At 39.5% G+C, this 25172-nt stretch overlaps 1 protein-coding gene across 1 annotated transcript in view; it reads right to left on the minus strand.

Annotated features, from left to right (window-relative positions):
• Positions 1-1584: 1584 nt before the first annotated feature.
• LOC139006778 (protein POLR1D) overlaps positions 1585-25172 on the minus strand; it is a 53974-nt gene continuing 30386 nt past the window's right edge. The window contains exons 2-3 of the mRNA XM_070409424.1: positions 20270-20344; positions 1585-2717 (exon numbers count right to left, since the gene is read on the minus strand). Coding sequence (XP_070265525.1) covers positions 2450-2717; positions 20270-20344 — 343 coding nt within the window. The 3' untranslated portion in view covers positions 1585-2449. The remainder of the gene's footprint in view (positions 2718-20269; positions 20345-25172) is intronic.

Below are 25172 nucleotides of genomic sequence, written 5' to 3' on the forward strand. Positions count from 1 at the left end.
TAATGATAAATTTTACCCAATAGATTTGAGGCAGATCTACTACTCCCTGTAACACCCGTGCCCCCTCCAACCCCCAAATATCACAGGGAAATTCAAAACTCCAGGGCCATCTTCCAGAATCAGACCAACAAAATGTCCTTTAGGACTCAGCCTACCCTAAGTAAAACTATCCACCCAGACCCCTCCCCCATCATGCATGGGCTGTTCAGAAAGACCAACCACTAACAGGTGAGCCACCACAGCTTTTCATTCACATTTCTTAGGAATATGTTTTCTAAAATGAGGTAAAACAGAAAATAAATTCTGCTAATTCACATTTGTGTCTAAATCTTGTTTGCTTTCTAGTGGAAGCATGAAAACAGTTCCTAAAACTTAGGGGTAAACATTTTGCACTTTTGTCTCTACTTATTTAAAAATTAGAGACTCAGTCCAACCATTTTAGTTATGGATGAGGAGGATGACCAGAAGTGATCCAGATAAGGCTCCGCAGGTAGCTGATGGCAGAAGCAGGACTAAGGTTTAACTTCTCTAACTTCTATCCTGAGCTGTGCGATCTCTAAATGTATACTGTGGAACGGATACTAACACTGAACAAAAGCTCTCTGCCGGGCCAGTATGTTAACCACAGAAGTAGGAGGGTGTGTATTTCAGGCCCAATCCTTCCCTAACATTTACTGAATAGACATGGAATAAGAACAGATATATATGGGAAACTATGGCTACCCTTGATGGTTTTAAAGACAGAAGAACAGAGCTTTTTTAAAGGGAAAATGATTTTGTAGAACACTCATCCTTTAGCACAATTATATAAGAAAGGTAATATGATTAGGATAAAGAGCTTCCTTTACTTTTGAGTAAAGAATATGCTCATTAAAATCATCCTCTTAAAGAACAATAAAATTGCCAGTTTGCTCTATACAGAGTGCATAGACAAATGATTTAATTCAACTTTTTAAATTATAACAAGAATTTTAAAAACCCTCACAACTCTAGCTATTTTTGATAAATATTTAAATATGAAACATTTCAAACATAACACAAATAATATAGGCTAATGCATAACTAAATTTGGATGAAGTCTTATGATCCAAGAATACACATACTCCTTTTGTGTGTTTGAGAGTGGCAGGAAGAGACCCGGGGGGTCTTCGGTGGATGGAGTGAGAGCGCTCTGGGTTTGTCTCTCTTGGGCCTTTAGCTCAGAGCAGACTGAGGTTGTGGCAGAGCAGTGTGGTGGTGGTGGTGGTGGTGGGGGTGGGGGGGAGCAATACAGTCTATTCTGGTTTCTCTATAAACAGCCCAAAGTGAACTTTTCGGATGTGCTCCTTTCTAGCTTTTAGAAAGGGCTTTTATTGGCTGCCAGGAAGCAGAGAGCAGGGCTGCGGCAGAGTGATTATCTGGGAGCAGCCAGGCATAAGCTCAGCCGCTTTGGAAAACTGGGGAGGGGCAGAGAGAGACAGATTCTTCTTCCGTTTGTAGACTAGGGAAAAGGGTGTTTGGTGACATTTTGCTGAGTATAAAAGGAAGAATACAGGTTTGAAAATTTGTAATTGTATGTTAAAACAGTGACACTGATATTGAAAAACAACAACAAAAAGGGCATTGTAAACACGTTTTTATTTAAAATTAAGATTTCTGAAACACCTATACTAAGAGTGGTTATTATAGGTCTTTAGCTAAATAAGACATAGCATTAAAATAATTATGTCCATTTTAACTTTTGAGAGATTTCTTTTTAAAGCACCCTTAAAACTTATATATTCAAAAGAAACTAACTATAGAAAAACTGTTTTATCTCAGGAATGAGTGTGAGAGTGCACAAGGGACAACAGAGCCAATCTTTAACCACTGCCCATTGATGGAGCACTAAATTCAAAGCCATTTGAGAGTTTCCTACATTGTTCACTTAAAGGAAAACAAATGCAGAGTTACCAAAGAGTTTCTTGGTAAATTTCTAGCCCTTGGAAAGCTATAACTTTTCTTAAAAATGATTTCTAAGTTTTAGATTTGTCACTCCAAAAGGTAACACACAGGATTTACAAGTATTTCATTTTTTGAGAAAATTTGAGAAATAACTACAATTGCAGCACATCCAAAAAAAACCCAGAAACTAGTTTTAACAATCTCTGCAAACCTTTATGTTCTACATTTATTTTGGAATCAATTTCTAAATGAAATAGAATAGAAACAATACATATGTATACTACACTGTGGAAGTAGCTTACACTGGCCAAGACATATTCAGAGCAAGTTCCTTTGTACTAATTTCCTTAAAGAGTTTCTAGGTCATTTTTGCTTGTCACAAGGACAAAGGACCTACTGTAAAAATGCTTTTAGGTGTCTGCTCTGTCAGCTCAGGGCATGTCCTCAATAACCTCTGCACATCCCAGTCTCCCACATGTAACAGCACTGTGACTGGGGACAGTCTTGCTGGTTCTCCCCCCCTGCCTCATCGCCTGCGTGACCGCTTTTCATATTTGTCCTGGCTGCTCCGCTTCCTCGGTGGAGAATGACTGACTGTGCCTCGAGCTTGGAAGCTGGGCTTGTAAGGGTGGGCTCTGTGCTTCTTTCGGCTTTCTTCTTTCTGGTTCTGGCTCTTCGCAGGTTCCTCTTCGCCCTCTTTTTGTTCATGATCTTGCTCTTTCTGGGAGGGAAGTGTGTTCTTAATTGTGTTAATGAGAAATCTTTTATTGGTACCAGCAAGAGGACACTTCATCCTGGGGGTTAGGGGAAAAGAAAACAATCACAAATCAAATAGCTGACCTCAAAGCTGAGAACATAAGCATGGCTACTGGCAAAGAGTTCCTATCAACAGAGCCAAGTTTCTGAACCCGTTCAGCTTTCCTTGCGTGCCACCTAGTGTAAACTCTGAGTACAAGGGGGAAAAGCAAGATGCTTGGAATTCCTGAGGCCTGGACCTCATCTGAACACTTTTACCCTTTCGTCCTCACTCGGACTAACTCTACTTCTATGTGTATGTATAGGTATTGACTGCAATGCAAATTAACTGAATCATTTAATATTTTCTACTTAAACAATAAACGACTGATTTGACTACAATCTGCATTTTGAGTGAAATACATTGTGGCTTGCTTTTAATTACCAGAGAAAAAATGAGTCCCTTATCAAGGGGAAAAAAGTATACCCTGCTAAATCGTGAATACTGGAGCAAAATGACCTATCTACTCTAGAAATAAAAATTGTCAAAAAAGAAAATCCATAGGACTGAAAGGTCTTGGGTTTGATTTCAGTCAAGGTCACATGCCTAGGTTTCGAGCTTGATCCCCAGTAGGGGGCATGCAGGAGGCAGCCAATCAATGATTCTCTCATCACTGATGTTTGTATCTCTCTCTCCCTTCCTCTCTGAAATCAATACAAATATATTTTGAAAAATCTAAAAAAAGTCCATAAAAATACAATAATCACCTTTTACGTTTTAAAAACCTCTTTCACTTTCTATTTTAAGACTGCAGCCTTTACTCTGTTGGGGAGCACTGTGCACACATCCACCCTCTGGCTGCATTTCTGTGCAGTGTATGTCTGAGTAGCTTCATGATTCAAGTTCATCCAGGAGGGAGAATGTAACTAATTAACTGCTAATTAACATGCTGAGTCACGCTTATATACCACAGTATTTATTTTTCAGGTGTAGCAAACCTATCATTTTGGAAAAGAAAACCCCATACAAATGAAAACCTGCATATTTCACTTGGCCTTGAGCGGTTTGCCATATGATGAGCTAATTGTAGGTAGATACTGATCCCCAATATTGGGCTGACTGGTATTTCAAATGAATGCAGGATTCTATATTCTTCATCTCTATATCAAACTTCAAAGAAAATCTCACACATTACTTCCAAATCACTCCACCAGCACCCTACTGTAGTGATTTGGTAGCCTATGACTGTGTAATTGAATTATAAGCAGTCATCAGCCTAGTGTCATCTATAGGGAGGTCAGACCACCTCAAGCAACCAGAATGGCATTGAATCTGGAAATAAAAGGAGAAAAAAAAAATGTCTCCTGCTGCAAATATGCAGCTCTTAAGCTTATATGGACAGAGAAAACATCCGAGAAGAATCAGGGATGGTGTATACACCCAATGTGCTAGGCGCGGTTCATGCTCAGGCCAGAAAAAGTGGCAGGGGAATGAACTAGCACAGAATGAGCTAGAAGAGAATGTAAAGAGGAAAGGACAATGGAGTGCAGTAGAAGCAGTGGAGACATTTAGAGGTAGCGATGGCACTGGAATTTTGGGGGGAGGTGTTTTTTAGCACTGGAGTTTAGAAGCCAAGGTAAATGAGATGAGGAGCAAAGAGGAAAGGTGATAACGAAGAACAAAGAAAAAACAGGTCTGCAAGTACGGGGTGGACAAAACGATTAGCTCTCTGTAGCTGTCAGGCTTCACTGAGCTTCCAGAAAAAGCACACCAGCATCATTCGGCCTCAGTGGTAACAAGGCAAAGCCATTTATTCCTCCTGGAGATACCTCTGCACTGGGTGCTCTGTACAATAAGAGAGTGTGTGATGACAGGCAGGCCAAGCTCTTACTTCAGTGGCTCCATAGGGTACCAGAGTCAAGGTACTACTTTGGTGAAGAAACCTGAACCACTGCGATTGCCAACTCAGCGAAGATTCAAAAGAGTATGGCACACTGGTGTCACAAAGCAGCACAACGCTGCTAGACTGCAGGAAACACTATCCTTTAACGTGTAATATAAAATGCTACTGCCCCTCGTGGCCCACATACATCCCTTGAATATTGAAGGCTAGGAACAGTGGTGAAAACTATCCAGTTACAGAAGAATTTAGGGTATCTTCATTGGAGTGGGCCATCTCAGTGTTGGTATATCTAGTCAGCTCATCCCTAGATTAAACATATGAGGAAAAATGATTATTGCCAAATGGGACAATAATCCAGGGTCTTAAAACAAAGCCTTTGTAACTCCTGGTGAGTTCTACTATATTTTGCTATCACCCATGTGAGATCATCTTTAACACCTCTTGCTTAGCCAAGATGAACAGAGCTCTTGTTCTACTGGGGAACGGTCAAGTTCAAGGAGAGCAACGGCTGCCAGAGGACATGCTCCCTGTCTCAACAGAGCAACTGAGAATAAGACAAAAGAGCTACTCAGAGAATAAGGTAGTTTTCCAGAATATCCACAAGAAAACTGGCATTTACATCTCTTTGTAACATCAAAGGTGGCATTCTTAATGTTGATTATGCCTGGCATTTGATTCAAGACGAAAAATCAAGGGTGACTTAGAGAAAACTGATTTTCTTGAGAGCAGGAGTGGGGAGGTTTCAAAAGTGATTTCTCCCAAACATGCCAGGACACATTTTAGAAATGATGGCCAGTGCTCATTCAATTTCTATTAACAAATAAAGCAGGTTAATGTTAAGGGGGTGGTTGCAAGCAGATGTGAAGTTACATGTGATAAATGATTCTGTATAATTAAAAAATCTTCACTAAGTATGTTAAAATATAAGGAGAGTAACATCAATGCTGATGTTTGAGGAAATCACATTGGCCTTAATGTGGTAATTAATTTTGCTGAATTTTTACAGCCAGCTTTTTATTGCTATGAACTCACACAACACGGTATACTAGCTGAGCACACATGTCCTGGAATCATACTATCTATTAGACTAAATGTGAGATATATTATATAATCTCCCCGTTGCCTCTTATCAGTTAAATGAGGGTAATAATAGTGACTATGTTAAAGGGATGTATGCAGATCAAATGAGAACATGTCAAGTGCTTAGAATAATACCTCATTAATAACTAGCACTCAGTAAATGTTAGCTTTGGTGCATATCCTACCTCTACTACTTAATTAGCTGTCTGAGCACGGGCAAGTTACTTAATTTCTCTGTAAATCAGTTTCCCCCGTTTGTAGATGGGAGTCAGAAATATTTACCTTGTAAGATTATTGTTAGGTTTGAATGAGATTATGCATAAAGCGCTTATTAGCACAGTGCCTGGCATACGGTAAATCTTCAATACACATTACCTCTGGGTCTATAATTTCTTATTCCCAATTCCAAAATTTAAAAACCTCTGAAAATCAAGTTGTTTTTATGATACTACAACTCATTTGGCAGCAAAATGACCTAAGCTCACACTGGGTATTTATGTCCAGTCTTTGGTCCATTTAGGGTAGGCACTCATACGTTTTGCTAAAGAAATGATGTGCTGAGCAAGTACCACTAGGGGTACCTTTAGTGCACACCATATGTGCTCCTGTACCTTTCTAAAGTGTGAAATTCATATCTAAATTTAGAAGGTAATCTGGATCCAAGAGCTTTAAACCAGGAATTAAAGACCTATATTATTATTATATCACTCTCTATTCATGAAAAAGTATATAGTACTCAAATAAATTAATACACCAGGGAGTTTTTCCACGATGGTAACTCAAACGAACATCCCAGTTTCAAATTCCTGGAATAAGCCAATCAAGAACTGAGTAGAACATCTTATGTTTCTCAATAAGAAACATATCAAAAAAGAAAAAAAAAAACACCATCAAGAAAAAGTTAATGGGACATTTAATAGAAATTTTCATAAAAATAGCTAAAATGAAAAAGTTTCAGTATTTCCAGGCTATCTCAATTCTCCATGGGTATCAGGGTCAATGGAAACTGGGTGTTACCTCTGAGCTTATAACTTGCATTTCCTAATGTTTTTTAAACTCTGTTCATAGATGATCCTCAGATATAAAACTAAAGGTTGAAGTAAGTAGGTGGTTTCCACAGTCCCTTCCAGATTTAGGATTCTCTCTCATGTTCTTTATGTTCACCCTTCAGAAAATTACTCTGTTCTCATGCATCATGTCAGGATATTACTTCATTTCACTGATCTCTCTGCCTTCCTGTTTCTCAGCTCTTTGTTAGAGCCATGTTTTTCTGTATTTGAGATGACATGACAAGCTAGCATTAGATGAGTAACATTAATGAGTATTGAGCTCAATTGCTTTACAGCCTTTTTCATACCAGCATTGAGGTAAAACCCTGAGCCCTGCAGTAAGGGCATAGGTTGTGGCTGCTTGCTGTCTCTGCTGTGTGTGTCACTGGCGATGCTGAAGGTGTGCTTGGGTGGGGGACTGAAGGAGGCCCACAGGGTAGGGCGGCCACTTTCCTGTCTGCAGCTCTGACCCACACAATGTCTACTTTCTCACCCTGAATAGTTATTTTTATTTTTGGTTTTAGAAAGTTATACTAGCTCATGTGGGAAGAGCCAGACTTAAGATACTGACAACATAAATTGATATAAAACTCTAAATATAGAAAGTGCTCCTGACAGCGCCGTTGGACTCAAGACCCAGCATTCTGTCTATGCTAAACTTTAAAAGGGAAGCCATTCCCGTTACTTTTTTTTTTTTTTTTAAATATATTTTATTGATTTTTTTACAGAGAGGAAGGGAGAGAGATAGAGAGTTAGAAACATCGATGAGAGAGAAACATCGATCAGCTGCCTCCTGCACATCCCCTACTGGGGACGTGCCTGCAACCCAGGTACATGCCCTTGACCGGAATCGAACCCGGGACCCCTCAGTCCGCAGGCCGACGCTCTATCCACTGAGCCAAACCGGTTTTGGCCATTCCTGTTACTTTTGAAGCGTCACCTCAGAAGCTGTGCTGAAGGGTTCTGCACCCACAGGGGAGGTAGATTTCCAGAGAACCTGCCATAGAGAGGCTAAGATTGATCAAGGTTAGGTAGGACAGTAAGCTTTTTTTTTTTTGAGTAGGCATACTGTAGAACATAATTTGCAAAAATAAGCCACTTTCTTCCTGCAGTTATCATACTTGACTTAGGAAAAACAGTAAACTATATAATAAGCCTAGAAAGCAAAAAGGGGAAGACAAATTGATTTTTTCCCCCCAGATTTTAAGACTTTTGTCTCTCTCCTGCTGAAGGATGGAGGTAGTAGCATTCTATAGATTTAAACCTGCCGCTTTGGGTTTCTAAAAGTCTCATGAATATGACCCATCCAATAGTGACATATGATCACTAGCCAGTCATAATAATAATAATAATAATGGTGCCCAGCCAGCATGGCTCAGTGGTTGAGCGTCGACCTATGAACCAGGAGGTCATGGTTGGATTCCTGGTCAGGGCACATGCCCGGGTTGTGGGCTCAATTCCCAGTAGGGTACGTGCAGGTGGAAGCCAGTCAATGATTCTCTCTCATCATTGATGTTTCTATCTCTCTCTCCCTCTCTCTGAAATCAATAAAAATATATTTAAAAAAAGAATAACAACACTTATGAAGCAATCACCTGTGCTATGATATTACCAATGTCACCTCATTTCATTTCTCCAACCATAGGGCATAAAGCTGGAATTGGAACCAGGGGTCTGACTCTAGAGCCCTCCTCTCAGCACTATCCCAGATGGGGTAGAAGGAAGGTGTGCTGCAGTCTAATCAGATAGGTAATTACCAGACCAGTTCAGAAATAAACCGTAGGTAAAAAGCCTATCAGTCCGTGTGCAGCTGAGGCTTCTTCGTCTAGGACAGGCACCAAGACGCAGATCTGAACACAGTGTCAACAAGGACAAAGGCAGAGAACTACCCATACACTTGAATTGACTTTGCTATTTAGGAAGAACAACAGGCAGTGGGAAATTATGGTTCTTGTTTTTATGGTTAGGTAAATAGAGGCCTTGGGATCATGGAAGCAAGGTTCCAGGTGATGCATCCCAATGCATTCCTTTATTCTACAGCCAAACTCATCCGCACACGAGCAGACAGCATTTTATCTTCCATTCTGTACATATATGTGCACTCTCATGGATATAAGTTTAAAGTAACACCAGTAGAAACAAGTGCAACTATGCTTCCAACATGCTATGAAACAAGGGCAATATTTCAAATCCCGAGGTTGTGGTTGATCACAACTCACTTTGTTGTTTAATGCTGCCACAACTATCATACCACCCAGGGTGGTTTGTAATTTGGCAATCAAATGCCTCAGCATGTGGCCACATGAGAAATTCTTTTATAGTATTACGCTCCCCATTACTAAACTGTTAATCCTTAATTACCCTGCATACAACAGTCCTGAGGCCCATGTAGGTTTTTCACTGCACTCTGCCTGTAACACTACACCTAAAAGTAACATAGATGTACATAGCTATACTATTTATTTTTATAAATCTGAGAATCTTTCATATATAAGGCATTAGGCAAGGTCCGGAAGTAAAGATAAATACTAGACTCTGTCTCAGTATTTATGCTTTTTAGGGGACTACCAAGAGGAAGAAGCTATGGGAAGATGAAGTTCAGAAGCCGACTTATACACAGTGGTGTACTGGGATAGACAACAGGCTATCTCCTTGGCCACCTGCACCCTCTGTAGCACAAAGCATTTACACAGCTATCTGATCCAATCAAAACATGTTCTGGGCCAGGGGTGGGCAAACTTTTTGACTCGAGGGCCACAATGGGTTCTTAAACTGGACCGGAGGGCCGGAACAAAAGCATGGATGGAGTGTTTGTGTGAACTAATATAAATTCAAAGTAAACATCATTACATAAAAGGGTACGGTCTTTTTTTTTTTTTTAGTTTTATTCATTTCAAACGGGCCGGATCCGGCCCGCGGGCCGTAGTTTGCCCACGGCTGTTCTGGGCTCTCTGTTGCACTTTCAGAATTGGATACGAAGGAAAGTGGGAAGCAGGGGCATGAAGCATTGGTGATACTTTGACGTTAACAATGATCCACAGAAGAGAGGAAGTATATAGCTAGAGACAAAGAAGTGAAGTTCTAGTCCCATCAGCAGTTGGCTAGCCAAGGCCTAGGCACGTCTTTGGGCCCCATGTTCTTAAACTATGAAGTAAAAAGCTTTGGATCTCTGTGGCCCTGAAATACTGCCAAGAGCTTCATCCATGTGTCACTCTGAAATTGGAGCCCTTTCTCTTTCTAGCTGCTGCACTGAGCTCACCTGCTCACTTGTCCCTTTCCATCAGGAGAGTGCCTTCTTTACTACTACCAGTGCCTGACCTCTTAACATACCTACTGGTGCTCTGCGAATATTCAAATGAGTAAAAAAACACATGCCTAAATAAAGACCAGAGAAATCATGTGCTTTCCAATAATCAAAAGCTGATGACATAAAATAGAAGAACAGCTCGGCCGTTGAGGCTCAGTGGTTGAGAGTCAACCTATGAACCAGGAGGTCATGGTTCGATTCCTGGTTGAGGCACATGCCCAGGTTGCAGGCTTGATCCCCAGTGGGGGACATGCAGGAGGCAGCCAATCAATGATTCTCACCATTGATGCTTCTATCTCTCTCTCCCTCTCCCTTCCTCTCTGAAATCAATTTAAATATATATATATATGTATGTGTGTGTGTGTGTGTATATATATATATATATATATATATATATATATATATAATAAAAAAGAGAAGAACAATGTAAGTGATGGTTCCCCTTATCACCAGATTGACCCCATGCCAAAACAGAAAAGCCCAAAATGTCATTCCTCTTAAAACAGGGGTGGGGAACATCTGGCTCTGAAATACTGCCACTTGTCCCTTTACACAAAGTGAAGTTCTCATGGGACTAGAACTTCACTTCTTTGTTTCTAGATATATACTATAATTTTTAAGTTGATAATTTTGTATGGCCCACAAATGTTATAAATATCCAAATGGCCCTTGGCAGAAAAAAGGTTCCCTACCCTGCCTTAAAACAACTGGGTCAAGAAAACTGGAGAATCATTTTCTGTCAGATTAGATCTTTGGAATTTTTTGTATCAAAAAATAAGCCTTTCCACATATAAGGCTGAAATTCCACAGGCATTAGACTAAAAAATTATACTGGGTATAGACAAGCTAAAGTGAATATGAACAGAATAAAAACAGCATTGTAGACAATGAAGCTGGGCACATTTCTGAAATCTGTGCAAGTCATATGGCAATATTTTAGCTTCTCCAAGGTCTCTTCTAAAGGACACTTCTAAAGAGATTCTTTACTGAAATACATTTAGAAAGTATAGAGTGTCAAATGGTCTTTTTTTTTTTTTTATAAAATAAAAATGGCATTGTACTTGCATTTTTTTTTTTAGTTCAGCAATTTCTTTCTGGCAATGACTCAACTACCTCACCAAGCTCACTTTATGGAATATCCAAGAGAAAAAAGTAATGCCACTTACTCCTGTTGTATTTTAAAGCAAATATAAAAGTTTTCTAGATGCTTAGAAAAACAGACCTTCTAGTAAATAAAATTGTCTACTCCTTACAGATCTGCCCAAGGAAGTCCACTTGACAGGGATGGAGGGCTAGGGACACCTATGGCTGGACACCTGGCTACCCGAGTGCAGTCAGGCTGTCTGCCAGGGAGACGTATGGGGATGCTGTGAACTCTGTAGAGCAGGTTGGTATCATTCCTTTTAATAAATAGGGATCAGTGTAGTGGTTTTCATATTTGTGTGCACTTTAGGATCACATATATATATATATATATATATATATATATATAAATGATTTCAGAGAAGGGAAAGGGAAAGAGAGATAGAAACATCAATGATGAGAATCATTGATCGGGTGCTTCCTGTACGCCCCCTATTGGGGCTTGAGTCCACAACTCTGACATGTGCCCTCGATCGGAATTGAACCTGGGACCCTTTAGTCTGCAGGCCTAAGCTCTATCCACTGAGCCAAACCAGCTAGGGCTCCTTGGTGTCTTTTTAAAACTCCAAAGCTCAGGCCATACCCCAAACTAATAGTCTTTGACAGTGGGACACAGACATGTATTTTTGAAAGTTTCCCAGATGATTTGAACTGTGCAGATAAGTTTGGGAACCAATGGATTAGTACTTGAACGTTTCTATTTACAGAGAGAGAGAGAGAGAGAGAGAGAGAGAGAGAGAGAGAGAGAGAGAAAGAGAGAGAGAGAGAGAGAGAGAGAACGAACACCAGGTGTTCTCTCAGGATGAGCACGAAGGGAAGCTGTTCTTTGGCCCAGCACCAGAGAGCAGAAGCAAGTCATGGTTGTGCTTGGGCCAGACCTTTTATAGCCCACATCCTTAGGGTATGCTGGACTAAGAACTCAGTGTTCACTGCCAATTATAAAATTGGTGTTTTCAAGTGAAAGATAATTAGAGTTCTGGAAAACTTTGAACTTGATTGGTTCCCAAAACTTAAAAGACTTTTCTGGTGAGATTAGTGGTGATATTTACCAATGTGTTTTTAAAAAATATTACATAATGAAATGTGTCAATATTTGAAAGATCTTCATAGCTCAGTAAACCAGTATTTTCTAGTTGACCAATTTATGATATTACAAAATCATGCATGAGTAGAAGATCCAGTCAAAGTGCAAGATAGATCAAGGGGTTTTATTATAATAGAAATGAAAACTCACATTATTAAAAAGAATGTTAAGAAACTACCACTTGCCCTGGCTGGGTATCTCAGTTAGAGTGTTGTTTTGATATGCCAAGGTTGCGGGTTCAATCCCTGGTCAGGACACATACAAGAATCAACCAATGACTGTATATGTAAGTGGAACAGCAAATCTCCCTTCCTTCCTTCCTCCCTCCCTCCTTCCCTGTCCCTAAGATCAATCAGTAAAAAAAAAAAAAAATTGAGAAAGAAGGGAACTACCACTTGTTGAGGTTACTTGCAAAGTTTTGATGTAGTATTAAAGAATATCACAGCCCTAACCGTTTTGGCTCAGTGGATAGAGCGTCGGCCTGAGGACTCAAGGGTCCCCGGTTCGATTCCGGCCAAGGGCATGTACCTTGGTTGCGGGCACATCCCCAGTAGGGGGTGTGCAGGAGGCAGCTGATCGATGTTTCTCATCGATGTTTCTGACTCTCTATCCCTCTCCCTTCCTCTCTGTTAAAAATCAATAAAATATATTAAAAAAAAAGAAAAAAGAACATCACAGTTTTCTGAAAAGGCCATTGAAATACTTCTTTTTCCAAAGACATATTTGTGTGAGGTCAGATTTTCTTCATCTACTTCAACCAAAATAACCTATTACAACAGATTGACTGCAGAAGCAGATATGAAATTCCATGTATCTTTTATAAGCCAGACATTAAAGAGGTTTGCAAAAACATTAAACAATGCCACTCTACTCAATATACATATTTTGTTATATTTATAAAAATATTCTTTACCTTAATATGTGATGGGTTTATTACTATTTTAAAATGAATTAATAAATACTGTAAGAATTGCTCAACACAGCAAATATAGATATAACCCATATAAAAAAATTCTTTGGTGTCCTCAATAAATTTTAAGACTATAAAGTTTCCTAAAACCAATAAGTTTGAGGACCATTGTTATAAGACAATTGAGAAAACTAACAATGTAGACTAATGGTAAAATGTAAGTTTCATATCCTGTTTTCCCAGGACTTATCTTATAATTTTGGAATATCTTACTTTTCCTGCCATCTTTTACTTTCTTTCCAGCATGCTTCTCCCTCCTTTATGGGAAGAGACTGCTAGTTGTCCCCTTTCCCCCCAATATCCATTCTTTTGTTCTTCAGTAGTAAAGCACCCCAGATATTCATCTGGCACACGACTGCCTGGGGAAAAAACCCCCACAAAACCCCTAAATTTCTTGCCTTGAAGCTAGGAAGACATGGAACTAAATTCTGGCCAATGGAGTATAATGTAGAAATGGTATATACAACTTCTGGGAAGTGTCCTTAAAAGGAGAGGTTTGCTTTCTTTCTTTCTTCTTCCTTTCTGCTCACTAAAATGTGGATTTTAATAGTTGCTACTATATTAGATCATGTGGAAAAGAATGACACTCTATAGCTGGGAGATTTGAAAACTGAAAGGAACCTGGGTCCTCCATAACTTTGGGAACTCCAACCTAACTGAAATGTTACCCAAAGAGTACATCAACACTTTCATAAATCTCAAGATACCTTGTACATGTGGTAACTCTCCAAAGTGGGCAGAGAGCTGACATTGATAAACTAGTTATTGTACTACCAGAAAGTTCTACTAGCCAATACGTGGCACTAGGGTGGTCAGAATGAATGAATTCCAGCTGCCTAGAAAATGATCTTGAACACTCCTCATGTAGCAAGAACTCTAATATTTTCTTATTCACTTGTCAAGTCATCTGAATTTATGATTTTACTGTATGCTAATTCTTTAGATTGGACCAATGATGAAGGTCCTGCTTTAAACCAAAAATCAAAGCAGCCTGCCCCTAATAAAGTTTGTACTAATGTGATTCCCATTAGCAGAGACAGTTTATCTCAGTAAAGGACAGACAACTAGAAGGATGAGCAGATTTAACTAACATTCACTGATTGTTCCATGTCAGAAACCATGCTGAGGGTTTTCGGACATATAATCTTACTGACGTTTTACAATTGTCCTTCCAGGAGGTAGGTATTTTATTGAATCTGTGTTATATACAGATAGACTCACACTGGATTATTTCATTTTATTATAAAATACATCAGGGTGATTTTCTAAAAAATAATAGCTTTTAAAAAATAAAATAACAGGAATACCATTTTCACATATAAAAAAATCGACATTAATTCCTTAATATCATCAAATACCCCCACCTGTTAGTTTGGATAAGGATTCTAACAGGCTACACGTTTTACTTGATGTGTCTCAAATCTATTAATTCATAGGATACTCCTCTTCCTCCTTTTCTCCTTGCAATCTGGTTGTTAAAGAAACTAGGTTGTTTGTTCCGTAGAATTCCCCACATTTTGTTTTTTTGTGTGATTTTATCCCAACAGTGTCGTTTAACATGTTTCTCTGCCCTCTGTATTTCCTGCAAACTAGTAGTTGTAACTGGAGACTTAAACTTATTTGAGTTCAATTGACAAGGATGTTTTAAGTGGTGTTATGCTCTTCCTACTGTGGTGCAAAGATTGATCAGAGTTCAGGTGTTGTCAGCCTGAAGTAGTCATCAGGAAGTTCCCTATCAATTTTTTATCTGATAAATTTAACAGCCACTGATGACCTTTACCTAGATTTAGACTATCTTTAGGGATGGTAAGATGATGACATTATTTTCTTTTTAACCAGGTTCAGAGGTATAATTTATACAGAATAAAATTTATCCTTTTAAAAAATAGGGTTACAAGTTTTTTTTTTAAATCTGATTTTTTTTTTTAATATATATTTTTTATTGATTTTTTACAGAGAGGAAAGGAGAGGGATAGAGAGTTAGAAACATTGATGAGAGAGAAACATCGATCAGCTGCCTCCTGCACACCCACTACTAGGGATGTGCCCGCAACCAAGGTACATGCCCTTGACTGGAATCGAACCCGGGACCCTTCAGTCCGCAGGCCGACGCTCTATCCACTGAGCCAAACCGGTCAGGGCGAGTTACAAGTTTTGACAAATGTATGAAGTCATGCAATTACCAAGATATAGAACATTTCTATCCTTTGTAAAAGTTCTGTAGTAAATCCCTCCCTTTTACCCCCACTTCCTGGGAAACAATGATCTGTTCTAGCTTTTCTAAAATGTCATATGAATGGAATCTGTGTGATGTTTTGTGTCTGGGTTCTTTCACTTAACACAATCCTTTTGAGATTACATCTATGCAGTGAGCATCAGTAGTTCTTTTCCTTTTTACTACTGACTAGTATTCAATGTATGGGTATAACCACCATTTGTTTATCCATTAATCAACTAATGGATATTTGGGTTATTTCCATTTTCAAACTATCATGAATAAATCTGCTAGGAACATTTCAGTACAGATTTTTGTGTGTGCTTAAATTTCCAATTCTCTGGAACTTGGTTAGAAGAATTATGAATGTATTTATGTAAGAAACTGTCAACTGTTTTTCAAAGTGGCTATATGATTTCACATTTCCACCAACTAGTTATTCCACATCTTCACCTTTATTTAGTACTGGAAGTTTTTTTACTTTTTGTTTAAGCCATTCTAGTGCATGCGTTGTGGTAGCTGTCACTTTAATTTGCTTTTTCCTAATAACTAATGATTTGAGCATCTTTTCATATGCTTATTGGACAATCTTATATCATTTTTGATGAAATGTTTACTCAAATGCTTTGTCCATTTTTAGACTGACTCCTTATTGAGTTAAGAATTACATTAAGTAGTTATGACCATTTTATTATTCATATTTTTTATCTTATTTTTTCTTCTTTTTCTTTAAAGAAGTCTCTTTAACATTTCTTGTAATACTGGTTTGGTGGTGATGAATTCCTTTTGCTGCTTCTTACCTGGGAAGCTCCTTATCTCTCCTTAAATGATAAATGATAGCTTTGCTGGGTAGAGTAATCTTGGTTACAAGTCCTTTCTTTTCTTCACTTAGAGTATTTCATGCCACTCCCTTCTGGTCTGCAAATTTTCTGTTCAGAAGTCAGCTGACAGTCTTAAGGGAGCTCTCTTGTACTAACTGCTTATCTCTTGCTACTTTTAAGATTCTCTTTGTCTCTAACCTTTGACGTTTTAATTATGATACATCTTGGTATGAGCCTCTTGGGTTTGTCTTATTTGGGACTCTTATGCTTCCTGTATTTGTATGTCTTATTTCCTTCGCCAGGTTAGGGAAGTTTCTTGTCATTATTTCTTTTTAATCCTCACCCGAGGATATTTTTCCATATTGGTTGCCTCCTGCTCGAGCCCAGGGCCTGGGCTGGGGAGGAGCCTGCAACTGAGGTACATGCACTTGACCGGAAGTGAACCCAGGACCCTTTTGTCCACAGGCCAAGGCTCTATCCACTTAGCCAGGGCTGTCATTGTTTCTTTAAAGACGTTTCAATCCCGTTCTCTTCTCCTTCTGTTACTCCTATGATGTGGATGTTGGCATGCTTGATGTTGTTCCAGAAGCCCCTTAAACTATCCTCATTTTTATTTTTTTAATCCTCATGCAAGGATATTTTTCCATTGATTTTTAGAGAAAGTGGAAGAGAGAGGGAAAGACAGAGAGAAACATCAATGTGAGAGAAACACATCGATTGGTTGCCTCCTGGATGCACCCTGAACAGGGCCTGAGCTGGAGACGAGCCTACAACTGAGGCTCATTCCCTTGACTGGAAATAAACCTGGGACACTTTGGTCCAAAGGCTGACACTCTATCCACTGAAACAGACTGGCTAAGGCTATCCTCATTTTTTAAAATATTTTTTTCTTTTGCCTGTTCTGATTGGGTGCTTTCTGCTTCCTTTTTCTTTCAAATTGCTGATTTGATTCTCTTCTTCATCTACTCTACTATTCCCTGTAATGTATTCTTCATCTCAGTTAGTGTATTCTTCATTTCTGATTGGTTCTTTCTTAAGTTTTCTATCTTAATTTTTATGTTCTCTATGTTTTAAAAAAAATGTTTAAAAATTGATTTCAGAGAAGAAGGGACAGGGAGAGAGAGAAAAAAATCAATATTGAGGGAGAATCATTGATTGGCTGCCTCCTGCATGCCCTCTATTGGGGATTGAGCCTGCAACTTGGGCATGTTTTCAGAGCCTGAAGTTATGGGGACTTTGCTTCCTGATCAGGAATTGAACCATGACCTCCTGGCTCATAGGTCAATGCTCAGCCACTGAGCCACACCGGCTGGGCTGTTTTCCATCTCCTTATTAAAGTTCTCACTGAGTTCATCTACTCTTCTGCTAAGTTCACTAAGCATCCTTATAACCAGTGTTTTGAGCTCTGCAAGGTAGATTGCTTATCTCCATTTTGCTGAGTACTTTTTCTTGAGTTTTGTTCTGCTCTTTCATTTGAGACATGTTTCTTTGTCTCCTCATTTTGACGGACTCTGTTTGTTTCTATATATAAAGTAAATCTGCTATATCTCCTGGTCTTGATAGAGTGGCCTTATGTAGTAGGTGCCCAGTGGGGCCTGGTGGTACAGTCTCCCTGGTCACCTGAGCAGGTGCTCCAGGTGTGTTGCTTCCTGCTGTAGTTGAGCCTTGATTCTTGTTAGCACATCAATGAGAGGGACTGACCCTCAGGCTGATTGGAGGAATGACCATGATTACAGTGGAGGAGTTGTTGTGCAAACGCTGACCCCATGGAGCAGGAGTCACTTAAGTGGAGCTCTGGCACCCAGTGCCCTCTGGGTGTGTGGTTTGTGGAGGTGGTTGGATGATGCTCTGGTGTGGTCTGAACCTGACCACTAGGTGTGTTAGTTCTGGGTCCTCTTGGGAGGGGTTCTGGTGTAGGCCAAGGTCAGCTGCTGCCTGTGCCTGGCCTTGGGTCATCTGACATGAACTACAAAGTGATCTGCAGAAGGTTGCCACTTACTGGGCTTGGAGGTGCCTAGCGAGGCTAAGCTTGGAACCAAGGCCAGCATCCATTACTGCCAATTATTTGGCAGCTTATGGCTGAGGCCAGCTGCTGCTTGTTTGGGGTTTGTGAACCTTTGAGACATTTTAGGAAAAGCCCTCAGAGTGACGTGACACTAGCCATTTGTCTGGAAAAGCCACTGGAAGCGGTTTGGGGGAGCCTGCAAGTTGGGTGGGCAGGGTCTTATGGAATCACCAAGTGAACGTGTTAGCCAGGTTGATGGAGACAGCAGGCTCTGTGGGGGGAGGGCTTAACAAAGGAAAATGTGTCTGCCTGCAATTCTATCTGGGAGAAAGCTACCCCTTCAGCCCTTCCTCTGAAGCCAGATAATTTAATTCTTCCTGATAAGTCCCTGGCACTTTTCTAGCTGCTGGGGCTTAGAGTAAGTGAGTCTGTCACTGATTAAGTCCATGCAGGCCCTTTAGAGCAGGGGTGGGGAACCTTTTTCTGCCAAGGGCCGTTTGGATATTTATAACATAATTTTCAGGCCATACAAAATTATCAACTTAAAAATTAGCCTACTATATTTGGTCAAATTAACTCACCCCTAATGCCTTGGCAGGGCCAGACCAAATGATTTTTCAGTCTTATATGGCCTGGAGGCCGGACATTCTCTACCGCTGCTTTAGAGGAACACCTGGGACTCCTGCAGCCCTTTATCTCACTCAGCCACCATCCCTGATGGTTTTCAGAGCCAGAAGTTATGGGGACTTTGCTTCCCCAAACTAAAACCCTGGGATGGAGGAGTCTGTTGTGAGGCTGGGACCCCTTACTCCCCAGGGGGGATCTCCACAGTAAAGATATCCCTCCTGTTTCTTAATGGCCACCATAGTTGTGGGGCCTGCCTGTTTCATGTGTCAATCCCTTCTACCAGTTTCCACATAGCTTCTTTTGTATATCCTTAGTTTTCAGACTTCTGTTCAGCTTATCTTCAGGCAGTTCTTAATGATGGTTGTTCTATATTTTAGTTGTAATTATGATGTGCATGGGAGGAGGTGAGCACAGCCTTTACCTATTCTGCCATCTTGACAGGAATTCTATTTTTATATTTTACTTTTTAATGGCTCACAATACTCCATCATAATAAATTTTAAATTATAGATAAAAGATCTAAAATCAGCATATTTATTGAATGGGAATGCTATTGCTAAAGAAATGCTTAAAAGAGTAGACTTTATTCTTAGGGCTAATTTTTTCCTTTATTTATATTACTAACTTTTAACCAGCTCTATTTTACTTTTTCTTCTTTTTTCCCCTTTAATCCTCTCCCATGGATATTTTTCTTTCTTTCTTTTTTCCAATCCTCACCCGAGGATATTTTTCCACTGATTTTTAGAGAGACTGGAAGAGAGAGGGAAAGACAGAGAGAAACATTGATGTGAGAGAAACACATCGATTAGTTGCCTATTGCACGAGCCCTGACTAGGGCCCAGGCCGGGGAAGAACATGCAACCGAGGTACATGCCCTTGACTGGAATCGAACCCGGGACCCTTCGGTCTGTAGCTGATGCTCTATCCACTGAGCTAAACTGGCTAGGGCTAACCAGCTCTATTTTATATAGAAACTGCAAAGGTAAACTTAAGTTCTATATGGCTGAATTTGTCACATAATCAAAATGCATACAATTAGGAATTTTTAAAGTAAAATTTAATTTACTAATAACTATAATTAAAACAGAATTCTTAAACAATAAACACTGATATAACATTACTCTCACATAGGTGCCTTTAGGCACAGCAGTATGTATATATTCTTGGGGATTTGGGAACCAAATGGATGATAAAACCATGACAGACATTCTCCATATACATCCCTCTGCCCATTTCTTCAGGTCATTAGAGTTTCTCAGCTTCAGTCTTCAGTGGTATTCTTCTCTACCACTTGCCTTGAGTGATTTCCTCTACATTTATGGTTTTACAATCCCTCTATATGCTAAAGAAGGCTTTTTTCTTTAATATTTATTTTAAGTTTTAAGGAAGATTACTCAAGTACTCACCAACCCATAGGTCCCATTGTTTCCGCTCTTGTTTTCCCACGTTTTGCCTCTTTAAGCAGTTCTTCTATTGCTTTCCTGGTAGGAAAAAGGAAGAAATTTGAGAGGTAGTCACCCCACTAAATTCTAAAAATCAACTGTATGTGATCGTTGGAAAGGAACAGCTCTGAAATAAATTTTCAAAATTGAGGGAGAAATTTTTTTTTGTAAATGGTTGATAGTTTTTTGAACACAAAAATTTAAAAAAACCACTTTTTATATGATGCAGAAAAACACTAAAAACTAAAGACAAAATGACAAACTATATCCATATTAAAAATGTTCAAATACATTATTTTTCTAAGAAATATAAATTAACCCAACAATAATGAGACTGTTTTTGTCATCTGTGAGGGAGTAGAGAAATGGATATTCTTTTCTCTACTAATGGGGACTGAAACTGACATAACATTTCTAGAGGACAATTTGATAACATGATAGTCTTAAAAATAATGCATATCTGCTGACCTAAAAATTCCACTTTATCCTATGAAATACTGAAATAAGTATGCAAAACCATATGTATGAAGACAGTCATTAAACAAGTTTTTAACAACTGAAGAAAAAGTAGAAAACTTAAATGTTTACTAAAAAAGGCTTAGCTAAATGGCATATCCATATAGTAGAAGATTAGGTAGTCATTAAAAATGAAGACATCCTGGCTGATATGGCTCAGTGGTTGAGTGTTGACCTATGAACCAGGAGTTCATGGTTCAATTCCCTGTTAGGGCATATGCTGGGTTTTGGGTTTTATCTCTAGTAGGGAGCATGCAGGAGGCAGCAGATCAATAATTCCCAGATTGTGAGAGGGATCCCAGATTGGAGAGGGTGCAGGCTGTGGTGAGGGACACCCTCCCCCAGTGCACGAATTTTGTGCATTGGGCCTCTGGTAAATAATAAGTTAAGAAAAAAAAGGGTAGAAGGGTACAAACAAATATAGTTTTGGTCCGAAGGCATAACTATAAATCTAATTAGAATGTTTTGAAACTGGATAACTATATATTGATTCTATATAAAAACATTTAATTACCAACCATATTCTGGGACTTACTGTTATAGTACTATTACAGATACTATCTACTATTTCTCAAATGATATTAACATTCTGTTAGCTTATAAAAATATTTTATTTTATATTTATTTCATCAAAGCATGCACATAGCTTAAAAAGACAAATACTAGCCCAGCTGGTATGGCTCAGTGGTTGAGTATTGACTTATGAACCAGGAGGTGATGGTTTGATTCCCAGTCAGGGTGCCTGCCCGGATTCCAGGCTCAATCCTCAGTGTGGGGTATGCAGAAGGCAGCCAATCAATGAGACTCTCTCATCATGGATGTTTCTATCTCTCTCTCCTTCTCCCTTTCTCTCTGGAATCAACAAAACTATATTAAACAAACAAACAAACAAAAGGACAAATACTATTTAAAGACTCGTAATAAAATGCAGCAGTCTTGTGTATCATTTGTCCCTATCCACCAAAAAAATTTTCAACAATTTTAAATCTGTTTCTCTTGGTATTTACTTACATATACCTAATAGTATGCTTTCAAACTGTTCATCACCCTCTTAATATTCAACAGATATATCTGGCTATTTTTCTGTAACTTACACATTTTTCAATAAACTTATTAATAGTAAGATCTTTAAAAAATGCCTTTTCAGGTAACTCAGCAGCATGACACCTTCTAATCCATTCTGGGAGGACCCACTAACAGGGTCAATGAAGAACTGAAACATTGACCAACTGTGCATCTTCTTAACCCCCAACTTGCTCAATGAGGTTATGTTTCACAGCCTAGCCTGTTGGTATGAGTTGATAAATGCATCTGATTACCACACAAGCTTCTCCTTCCACCTCTTTAAAATAAGAATACTACACTCTATTGATGTGATCTGAGGGCTTGCCTCATACAATATTTCATAAAAAATTTATCCTATCCAGCTCTGAAACAGGGATCTTTTTTTCATCCTTATAGATGTAAGTACAAAATATCAAAGAATAAGAATATTCCAAATATACCTCCTTATTCCCATCAATTAGTGTGGTATTTTCCAAATAAAAACAGGTAGTCAATCATATTTGGATTCACCCATGTGCTCTTTCTCCTCCTGACATCAAAAGCAATTCTACATAATAAAAGGCTAATATGCAAATAGACTGAACGGCAGAACAACTGAACAACCGGTCGCTATGACGTGTGCTGACCACCAGGTGGCGTGCACGGAGCATGGTGGGCATCGGCAGCAGGTGGTAGAGCATGGAACATGGCGGGTGTTGGCCGTGGCGAGATGGTGGAGCAGGTGAGCAGGGGTGCCAGACCAAGGCGAGGCGCCAGTCGCTGTCATCGGGGTGAGCCTCTGGTGGTTACTGAAAATTCTTTGTTCCCATGCGCCACGGTCCCGCCCAGTGCTCACACCCGCTGCTAGCGCTGGAGCTCACACCCGCTGCTGGCGTCTGGCGCTGGCCCAATTGCTTGGTGCCGTCAGTGAGTGTGAGCGGTGTCTGCCAGCCCCAATTGCCCCTGAGGGCTTCTCCACCTCCCCCTTCTCCTGAGGAGCAATCGGGGCAGCCGCCGCCACTCGCACCCGCCAATGGTGCCAGCAGCGAGTGCAAGTGGGGCTGGCGCCATCAGCACACGGGAGCAGTGGCGGCAGGAGCAGGGCTGCCAGCAGAGAGGGGACCAAGGCCCATGGCAGGAGGGGCCAGGCAGGGGTGCAGAGTATGGGCCAAGACCCACCCCTGTGCCCACCACAGCCTCGTGGCCCACAGTTCCTTTCAAGGTGCACGAATTCGTGCACTGGGTCCCTAGTTAAAAAATAATTAAGGAAGAACTTGTTTGGACAGTTCCCCAATATGAATAAACTATGTATCCATTATAAATAAACTAGAATGCATTTTCCCATAAAAACTTGGTTAAAATATTTGGTTAGCTTTCTGGACAAGCCAATTTGTGTCATAATACAGCTGGAATGCTATATGTCTGCAGGAAACAATACTCAGTCAGGAACTTTGTAGGGACCCAGAAGGTATATTCCAGGCACTGTCTAAAGCAGGGGCCCTCAAACTACGGCCCGCGGGCCACATGCAAATACAAATATTGTATTTGTTCCCGTTTTGTTTTTTTACTTCAAAATAAGATATGTGCAGTGTGCATAGGAATTTGTTCATAGTTTTTTTTTAAACTATAGTCCGGCCCTCCAACAGTCTGAGGGACAGTGAACTGGCCCCTGTTTAAAAAGTTTGAGGACCCCTGGTCTAAAGCTATGAAGTTTGACACTGATTCTTTGGTAGTTCTGATTTATTTAAAACTATCTCCAGCACTGTTGTTAACTTTATTTGCTGCGATCAAGGAAACTTTCTGATTTACAACTACAATCAAAGGGAAAAGAAGGTATATGCATCAGAAAAAATGCCTGAGGTGAAACGAAGTCATCTGTGTTGAAAGATGATAAAAGGTGGGGCTCAACTGGATGGGGGTGGCATTCAGACATCCCCGTCTTTTCATAGGTAAAGCCCACAAGTGTGGGAAGCAGTACCCCATACATATGGTTGGGGTTGACCCAAGGTATGGATTTATAATTGATTTGACTAACTTGCCCAAGGTAATATTGCTAATGATCAGAGAAGAGGAGAAACAAAAGGACCCATGTGTTTATGGCTACGAATCTCCTGGTCTATTATACTTCCTATCTCTTCCACAAACATTTGCACAGCAAGTCCTAAAGAAGACATTTTCTCTTTATCATTAAAAGAGGCAAAAATAAAATACATGAAAAAAAAACCACAAAAGTTTTAATAGAGTTACCATTGCTTCCACACTCATTTGAGGAGAAGTGGGTGACATGGTGATCCTAGAGGGCAGAAGGAATGAAGGACTGCTCACTGCTTTGTCCTAAGAATGTTGAGCATTCGCTACCTCCCACCCCAAATTCTCCTGTACAAGCCTTCTGCAAGGCTTCATTTCCAAGAAGGAAAACAATTCCTAGCAATTATGTAGTCCTTTCTTGAAATAACATCACCTTCAAAATTAAGGAGGAAAAATAGAAAGTCAGCCAGTTTTCCTTACTACTGTAGCCTGGAACATTTGCTAATGAATTCCTGGGTAAGGAGATAGCAAGTCCATTTTCTATTGCACATTTTCAGAGGCTAAATACTTAAATTAGCAAAGATTATGAAACAGTTTAATCTAAAATGAAAATACAGGAAAAGCAAACAGGAGAATATATAAGAACTAAGTACATAAAGAATATGAACAATTAAAACATCAAATTTAACTTTAGGTACAGTAATTTCTATACTTTATCCTTTAAGCATCTTACAGTTTTTTTGTAAAACAAATTTATTTTATTAGAATATAAACTTTAATAAAAACAAGAAATTCAAGAAAGCTAGATCATTAAGCAGACAGTATTCTGGGCACAGGAACAAACTACAATCAATTTTCAATGATCCATCCTAGCTCAGCTTCCTCAGGCCTGCCTGTTTGTTCCATTAGCCAGCTGGTACATGCTTAAGGAATGTAAACTAATCATAATAGCAGCTTAAATAAATCCCAAACGGGAATGCAAATCCAGTGCAAAATCATCTTAAAAATCCAAAGTCTAACAAATTACTTTTGAGTTATCTGGGTCTGTGTTTCTTTTCATTCTCACAAATCAACTGAGAGTTAACTATATCGGGATATAGAAAGGATAGCAGGAAATTTAAAGCAATTGAATTGACACAACAGAAATTGAAAGGCAAATGTAATAATGAACAAAAGAGAGACTTTTAAAGAAATAAAATCAGAAAAGCTAAATATCAAGTAATTGTTCAAAAGATAGACAGGGACTTAAATGGATCTACTTACACTTTCTTAAGAAATG

Source organism: Myotis yumanensis, unplaced genomic scaffold (genome assembly GCF_028538775.1).
Source record: "Myotis yumanensis isolate MYYU_CA2020_CCGP unplaced genomic scaffold, mMyoYum1.0.hap1 SCAF_3, whole genome shotgun sequence".
NCBI classification, from domain to species: domain Eukaryota; kingdom Metazoa; phylum Chordata; class Mammalia; order Chiroptera; family Vespertilionidae; genus Myotis; species Myotis yumanensis.